This window comes from Balearica regulorum, chromosome 28, assembly GCF_011004875.1.
Source record: "Balearica regulorum gibbericeps isolate bBalReg1 chromosome 28, bBalReg1.pri, whole genome shotgun sequence".
Lineage (NCBI taxonomy): Eukaryota > Metazoa > Chordata > Aves > Gruiformes > Gruidae > Balearica > Balearica regulorum.
This window is the reverse complement of record NC_046211.1, coordinates 806,598-814,181: the sequence shown is the minus strand read 5'-3', so window position 1 is coordinate 814,181 and position 7,584 is coordinate 806,598. Positions and strand designations below refer to the sequence as shown.

General features: G+C 70.5%; 1 protein-coding gene across 1 annotated transcript; it reads right to left on the bottom strand.

Annotated features, from left to right (window-relative positions):
* Positions 1–548: 548 nt before the first annotated feature.
* ANKRD35 (ankyrin repeat domain 35) lies at positions 549–7,421 on the bottom strand. Its single transcript, XM_075737259.1, is given in 15 exon segments — positions 549–729; positions 880–945; positions 1,025–1,114; positions 1,966–3,554; positions 3,661–3,824; positions 4,291–4,397; positions 4,488–4,558; positions 4,677–4,734; positions 5,753–5,817; positions 6,108–6,196; positions 6,291–6,439; positions 6,441–6,477; positions 6,479–6,669; positions 6,671–6,774; positions 6,777–7,421. Coding segments are annotated over 15 exon segments (3,003 nt in total). The 5' UTR covers positions 6,940–7,421; the 3' UTR covers positions 549–669.
* Between the last annotated feature and the right edge of the window lie 163 nt (positions 7,422–7,584).

The following is a 7,584-nucleotide window of genomic DNA, read 5'->3' as shown; positions in this document are numbered from 1 at the left end:
GTGATGTATGGGGAGTGTGATGTATGGGGAGTGTGATGTATAGGGAGCGTGATGGATGGGGAGCGTGATGTATGGGGAGCGTGATGTCTAGGGAGTGTAATGTATGGGGAGTGTGATGTATGGGGCGTGTGATGTATAGGGAGTGTAATGTATGGGGAGTGTGATGTATGGGGCGTGTGATGTATGGGGACCAGGCCATATGGGGAGTGTGGTGTATGGGGACCAGGCTGTACAGGGACAGGGTTCTATAGGGACCGGGCTGTATGGGGACAGGGTTGTACGGGGACCGTTCCAGTGTGGGACTGGTGCTGTATGGGGACCGTTCCAGTATGGGACTGGTGCTGCACGGGGACCGTTCCAGTGTGGGACTGGTGCTGCACAGGACCAGCCCTGGCCCGAGCTCTGCCCAGCGCCACTTCCCAGTCCTGACGTGGGGCCGGGGGCTGAGCGGTGCCCACGGTGGGTGCCGTGAGCCCTGCGGGGTGTCGCACCCCACGTCCCACCAACCCCCCGATGGGGCAGGACCCCCCCCCCAGCCGGGACCCCCCCGTTGGGGCCGACCCCACCCCGCGCCCGGATGCAGACGGGGACACGGGACGGGGGGGACGTTGCGGCTTTTCCAGTTTAATGGCTCGGGGGGGGCGATGGGACCGGCCCCGATCCTGCCCCTCACTCCTCGGTCCGCAGGATGCGCAGCAGCATGGCGTGGACCCCCTCGTCCATGAACCCCTGCGGGGAGGAGAGCTTTGCCGAGGGGCCGCAGCCGCTGGGGCCGGGCTCCCGATTCCTATTTTCCAGCGTTGCAGCCCAAATTGTCCGTGTGTCCCGTCCCCCCCCCAGACCGTGTCACCCCGAACCGAGGGGGACGCGGGGTCCCACCTGGGCAGCGTTGAGCAGGTGGGTCCTATAGACCGCCACGATGTCCCGGTGGTTTTTCTGCTGGACCTGGGGAGGAGAAGAGGAGGGTGAGGTGACGAAGAGGGTGCCGAGGCGCCGGCGGGTGCCGGTGGGTGCCGGTACCCACCTCCAGCTGGAGCTGGAGCCGGGCGCTCTGGCTGCGGAGCCCCAGCACCTCCGCCGACAGCTTCTCCGTCTCCGCCAGCAGCTTCTTCATCTGGGGGTGGGGACGTGGGGGGGAGCAAATCGGGGTGCTGGTGGGGACTCCCCGTCCCACCCCGGTGTCGTTCCTTTGGTTCCCATCTGCCCCCCCCCCCCCCGTCTCCCCCGAATTTGGCCGAAAGGTGAACCGGGGTGGGGGAAGCTCCCGGTCGCCCCAGTGTCCCCGGGCAGTCCCTGCCCCCCCAAACCTGGGTCCCCCCGGGGTGTCGGGCGGGTGAAACGCTGGGGTGGGGGTGACGGCGATGGGGGGAGGGACGGGGGGACGGCCATGGGGACAGCGATGGGGGGGATGGGAAGGGGCCAACAATGGGGAGAGCGGTGGGACAGGGACAGCGATGGGAAGGGATGGGAAGGGAATGGGGATGGAATGGGGACAGCGATGGGACAGGGATGGGAAGGGGATGGGAAGGGGATGGGAAGGGGACAGCGGGGGGACAGGGATGGGGATGGGCAGGGGATGGGAGGGGGACGATGATGATGGGGACAGTGATGGAATGGGGACGGGATGGGAAGGTGATGATGATGATGATGATGGGGACAGCGATGGGACAGGGACAGTGATGGGACAGTGATGTGAAGGTGACGATGATGGGGACAGCAATGGGCAGGGAACGGCGATGGGCAGGGGATGGGCAGGGGATGGTGATGATGATGATGATGATGATGATGATGATGATGATGATGATATGGACAGCGATGGGACAGGGATGGCGATGGGAAGGATACGGCAATGGGAACGGCCCCCGTCCCCGTCCCCGTTCCTGTCCCCGACCCCGTTCCTGTCCCTGTCCCCATTCCCATCCCCATCCCCGTCCCCGCCAGCCCGCGGCCCGGCCCAGCCCCTACCTTCCCCTCCCTGTCGCGGCAGGCCCGGGAGAGCTGGCCCACGCTGGCCCGCAGGTTGCCCACGCTCCGCTCCAACCCCTCCGCCTTCTCCCGCAGCTCCCGTGCCTCCCGCTCCCGCTCGGCCGCCCGCGCCTCCGCCGCCTCCTTCGCCCGCTTCTCCTCCGCCGCCGCCGCCCGCCACCGCTCAGCCTCGGCCCCCGGCCGCTCGGGGAGCTCCCGGCCACGCAGGGCAGCGGCGGTGCCGGTGAGCGGTTCCAGCGGCCGCGGCGCACGGGGACCCGGCGCCGACCCCAGTTCCTCGACCGTTTCGCCCGGCGCATCCTCCGGCTCACCCTGTAGCCCGGCCCCGGCATCCCCATCGTTCTGGGGGGCTCCTTCACCCGGGGTACCCTTATCCTCCATCTCTGCAACGAGTTGCAAGGCCTCGTGCTGGGACCTCACCAGCCCATCCAGCTTGCGGTGCAGCTCCCGCAGGATGCCGGCACCGGCACCGGCGTCCCCGGCCGCCTCCCGCGCCCTCTCGCCCACCCCATCCCGCAGCGCCGCCAGCTCCCGCCGCTGCCCCGCCAGCCTCCGCCGCAGCCTCGCCGCCTCCTCCCTTTCGACCGCCAGCGCCCGAGCCAGGGCGGCAGCGCCGGGACCCTCCGGCGCCGGTTCGGCACCGGCGTCCCGCTCCTGTAGCCCGCGCAGCTCCTCCCGCAGCCGCTCCCGCTCGCGGCCCAGCCGGGCCAGCTCCCCCAGGAGCATCCCGTTGCTCTCCTTCAGCTCCAGCATCTCTCTCTCCAGGCTCGCAGCCTCCCTCGCCACCTCCGCTTGGCTCTTCCCGCCCGGAGCCGGCTCCGCGCCGGGCACCTGGCACCGCGAAGGCGCCGTCACGGCGAGCGGCCGCACCGGCTCCTGCCGGAGGTTTTCCAGGAGGACGCGGGATCCCTCGAGCATCTTGGCGTGGGTCTCGTCGGCACGGCTCAGCGCCTGCTCCAGCCCCACCACCATCTTCTCCCAAGCCGCCAGGCTTTTCCGGACGGCGTCGGCCGACACCACCTCGTAGTGCAGTTTGCTCCGCAGAGCTTCCTCCACCTCCTTCCGCAGCCCCTTGCTCCGGGTGCAGGCGCTCGCCTTCGCCGCCCGCATTTTGGCACACTCGTCCCCCAGCCAGGTCAGGAATGGGGCCAGCGCCGGTGCCCCGGCATCACCGTCCAGCTGTGCCGCCGTTTGGTCTCCTCCATCCCCCTCTTCCTCGGCCGTCTTCCTCTTCCTCAGCTCCCCCACGTGCTGGGCCAGGAGGGCCAGGCAGGCATCATCCTCATCCTCCGTCCCACCCCGGGCTTCGCACCCGGGCAGGAGCCGTGCCAGCTCCCGCACCCGCTGCCGGATGCTGTCGGCGGCGGCCGCCAACCGCTGGCATTCCTGCGTCTTCCTCGCCAGCCGTTCCTGCAGCCGCCGCGCCCGCCGGGCATCGCACCCATCCTGCTGCTCTTCATCCTCATCCTCCTCCTCCTCCTCCTCCTCCTCCTCGCTCTCGCTGCCCACAGTCCCCTCTCCCCAGCTTCCCACCTGCGACACGGAGTCCCCGGCACCGGTGCCGTTCTCTGCCGGGATGAAACAACCTTCATTTTCCTCTTTTTCCCCTTTTTCCCCTAAAATAAGCAGCCGGACGAGGCCGGATGGGTGATGGGGGGGGGGGACGGGACTCACCTCGCCCCCCGCCGCGGACGCCACGCAGGAGCCGCCGGAGCGTGCGGCTGGGGGTCTGTCGCGCGTAGCGCCGGCGGTCCTCGTCCCCCATGGCCGCCCCGTGGCTCAGCAGCAGCTCGGCCGACTCCAGGCTGCAGTGCTCGCAGGCCAGCATCAGGGCGGTCCTGCGGGGCCGGTGACACGGTGACACGATGGCACGGCGGCGTGGTGGCACGATGGGACAGTGGTGCCACGGTGGCACGAGGGCGCGGTGACGTGATGGCGTGACGGCACAGTGGTGCCGCGGCGCAGCGATGGCGCAGCGGCACGGTGGCAGGATGGCTCGGTGGCACGGTGACACGATGGCACAGTGACACGATGGCACAGTGACACGATGGCGTGGTGATGGCACGGTGGCACAGGTCCCTCCCCACCCTTCCCCCCCCCATGCCCAGGGACCGCTCTCCGCAGCGGCAGCTCTCCACGGACACCTGGGTCCTTTGGGGACAGGGGACAGCGCCGGAGCGTCTCGGGGGCCCCCATGGAGCAGAGCCATCGAGCCATCGCCCCGGGCTTGGGGGGGCAGGGACACCCCCCCCCCCGTCACCCCCAATTGTCCTAGAAGCGTCCCCCGTCCCCGCGGCCACTCACTTCTCGTCCTTGTCGGCCAGGTTGGGGTCGGCCCCTCTCTGCAGGAGCTGGGCGCAGATGGCAGCGTGGTTCCCCCGCGCCGCCAGCATCAGGGGGGTCTGCCCGTGCTGGGGGGGGGGACACGGGATGGGGACACGTGAGGCGTCGTCAGCCCCCGCCGTCACCCCCTGCCACCCCCCCCGCCGGTCCCCACTCACGGCGTCGGTGACGTCCAGGAGGGCCTCGTGGTCGCAGAGCAGCAGCACGCTGGAGGCGCAGCCGGAGGAGGCTGGGGGGGCCGTGTCAGCGGGGGGGGTCAGGTGAACCCCCCGTATGGGCCGTCAGCGCAGCCCGGCGCTCTGGGCCCCCCCCAGTCCCAGCCTGGTTTGGGGACCCCCGGCACTCACCAGCCCAGTGCAGGGGGGTTCGGTTCTGCCCGTCCACGTGGCTCTCGTTGGCACCGTACTGGGGGGGACAGAGGGCAGGGACCCTCCCCCAGCTGGGGACGGGACCCCGCGTCCTGCCCTGCCCCTCCCCTTCCCTGTTCCCATCCTCATCCTCAGCTTCATCCCTGCCTCCATGCCTGGCCCATCCCTGTCCTTGTCCCTGTCCCTGTCCCCATCCCTGTCCCATCCCCAGCTCCCTCCTCATCCCCCTCTGCATCCCCATCCCCATCTTTATCCCATCCCATCCCCATCCCCATCCCTGTCCCTGTCCCCATCTTTGTCCCCATCCCCGTCCCTGTCCCCATCCCTGTCCTTGTCTCCATCCTTATCCCATCTACATCCCTATCTCCGTGCCCAACTCCATCCTCATCCCTCTCTGCATCCCCATCCCATCGCCATCCCCATCCTGTCCCCATCCTGTCCCCGTCCCCATCCCCATCCTGTCCCCATCCCTGTCCTTGTCCCCGTCCCCATCCTGTCCCCATCCTGTCCCCATCCCCGTCCCCATCCCCATCCTGTGCCCATCCTGTCCCTGTCCCCATCCCCATCCTGTCCCCATCCCCATCCTGTCCCCATCCCGTCCCCATCCCGTCCCCATCCCCATCCCGTCCCCATCCCATCCCCATCCCCATCCTGTCCCCATCCCCGTCCCCATCCTGTCCCCATCCCTGTCCCCATCCTGTCCCCATCCCATCCCCATCCCATCCCCATCCCCGTCCCCGTCCCCATCCCCATCCTGTCCCTGTCCCCATCCTGTCCCTGTCCCCATCCCCATCCCCATCCCGTCCCCATCCTGTCCCCATCCCCATCCTGTCCCCATCCCCATCCCCATCCCGTCCCCATCCTGTCCCCATCCCCATCCCGTCCCCATCCTGTCCCCATCCCCATCCTGTCCCCATCCCCATCCCGTCCCCATCCCGTCCCCATCCCCATCCTGTCCCCATCCCCATCCCGTCCCCATCCTGTCCCCATCCCCATCCTGTCCCCATCCTGTCCCTGTCCCCATCCCCATCCCCATCCCGTCCCCATCCCCGTACCTGCAGCAGGACCTTGACGCACTGGGGCTGGCACCCGATGGTGGCCAGATGCAGAGCGGTGCTGCCTGCAAGAGACCTGCGGGCTGGGCACCGGCAGTGGGGGGACACACCGGGGACACGGCCAGCGGGGACACCCCCCAACCCCCGGGGGACACCTCGCCTTGGGGACATCTTCCCCAGCATGGCAGGACAGGACCGGGCAGGGCAGGGCGCTCCTCGGGGTGCAGGTCTGGGGCGTGCTCAGCCCTTCGCCATCACCCGGAGGGGACACGGGGACCGGACCCTGCCCCGGCTCAGACCTGGCTGTGTCCCCCCGCCGTGCCAAGGGGTGTCCCCACGGCGTCCCCCCCCTTACCGTCATCGTTCTTCTCGTTCACGGGGGCCCCGTGGGCCAGCAGCAGCGTCAGGCACTCGGTGAGACCCTTGGACGCGGCCAGGTGGAAGCTGGAGGAGGGCGAGAGGTGGCTGCGACCGCGGTCCCCATCTGCCACCCCAGGGACCCCCACACGTGTCACCCCCCCCCGGGGGGCTGACGTACGCGGATTGCCCCACGGCGTTGAGCTTGGCGGGCCGGGCTGTTTTGCGGGAGACGAGGGCGGACACCCTGCCCACGTCGCCCTTCTCCACCGCTTCCAGAAGCTTCTGGTCCTGCTTGTTCCAGCTCTCCACCTGGGGGGGGGCGGGGGGCGAGCGGCTCCGGGGGGCTGCGGGGACGGGACCCCCACCGACGGCCGGGGGAAACTGAGGCACGGTTTCTCCAGGCAGAAGGGCCACGGCGGAGGCAGCGCTTCGGAGCTGACCCCCCTTTTGGGACCTGCCCCCCCCCCCCAGGTGCCTCCCGCTGCGGCGGCGTGGAGCCGTGCCTCAGTTTCCCCACTCCTTGGGGTGCTCCGTCAGGGACGGGGCGCCGGGGACCCCGAATTCCCCACGGAGCCGGGCCCTGGGTGCCAGCCGGGGAAGGCGAGGCGAGGCAGGCGAGCGTGTCCCTGCCTGCGCCTGCCCGGCTGGTTTGTCGGGCTGCGTCGCGCCACGGCGGGCTCCACCGCGCTGCGGGCTGTGCGTGGGCACCGCGGGCCGAGCACCGGCACCGGGGACCAGGCTGGGCGGCGGGACCCGCAGCGGGGCCGGGTTTGGGGCAAGCGCCGGGGCTCGGGGCTCGGCATCGGGGTCAGGATTGCAGCCGGCATGGCGCAGGACCGGCACCGAGCACCGCGGCCAGCCGCGGTTCAGGACCGGTGGGCCCACGGGGCCGGCTGGCAGCAGGGGGGCTGCAGCCCCCCCCAGCCCCCGTGGCAGCACCCATGGGTGCAGGCGGGGCACGGAGACCGGGTGTTACCCCCATTCACGGGGGTGCGGAGGGTGCCCCCACCCCTGGACATGCCGGGGGTCCCCCCCTGGGGTGCGGGGGGCTGCGCCGGGACTCACCGCCACCTGCGAGCTGGAGCAGGAGAACATCCGCTTCATGGCGGCTGGGGTGGGGGGGGGTCCCCGGGCTCCCCTACCCCCCTGCCAGGCCGGGGTGGGTGCGGGTGCCACGAGTGTCGGAGGCGTGTGGGTGCGGGCGCCTCGGGTGCGCGTCCTCCGCCCCGTCGCCTCCCCACGCCCGGCTCGTGCCCAGCCCAGGCTCGTCCCGTCACCTCCCCGAGGACGGAGTCGGGAAACCCGTCCCTGCCCCCTCCCCGGGTACCCCCCTGCAACGGCGCCCATCACCCCGGGATCACCTGCTGAGAACGGACACGCTCAGCTCACCCCGAGGGGACAAGGGAGGGACGCGCTGGGGACACGGGACAGCTGGAGGGGGGACACACACGCACAGACACCCGCCACCGCTC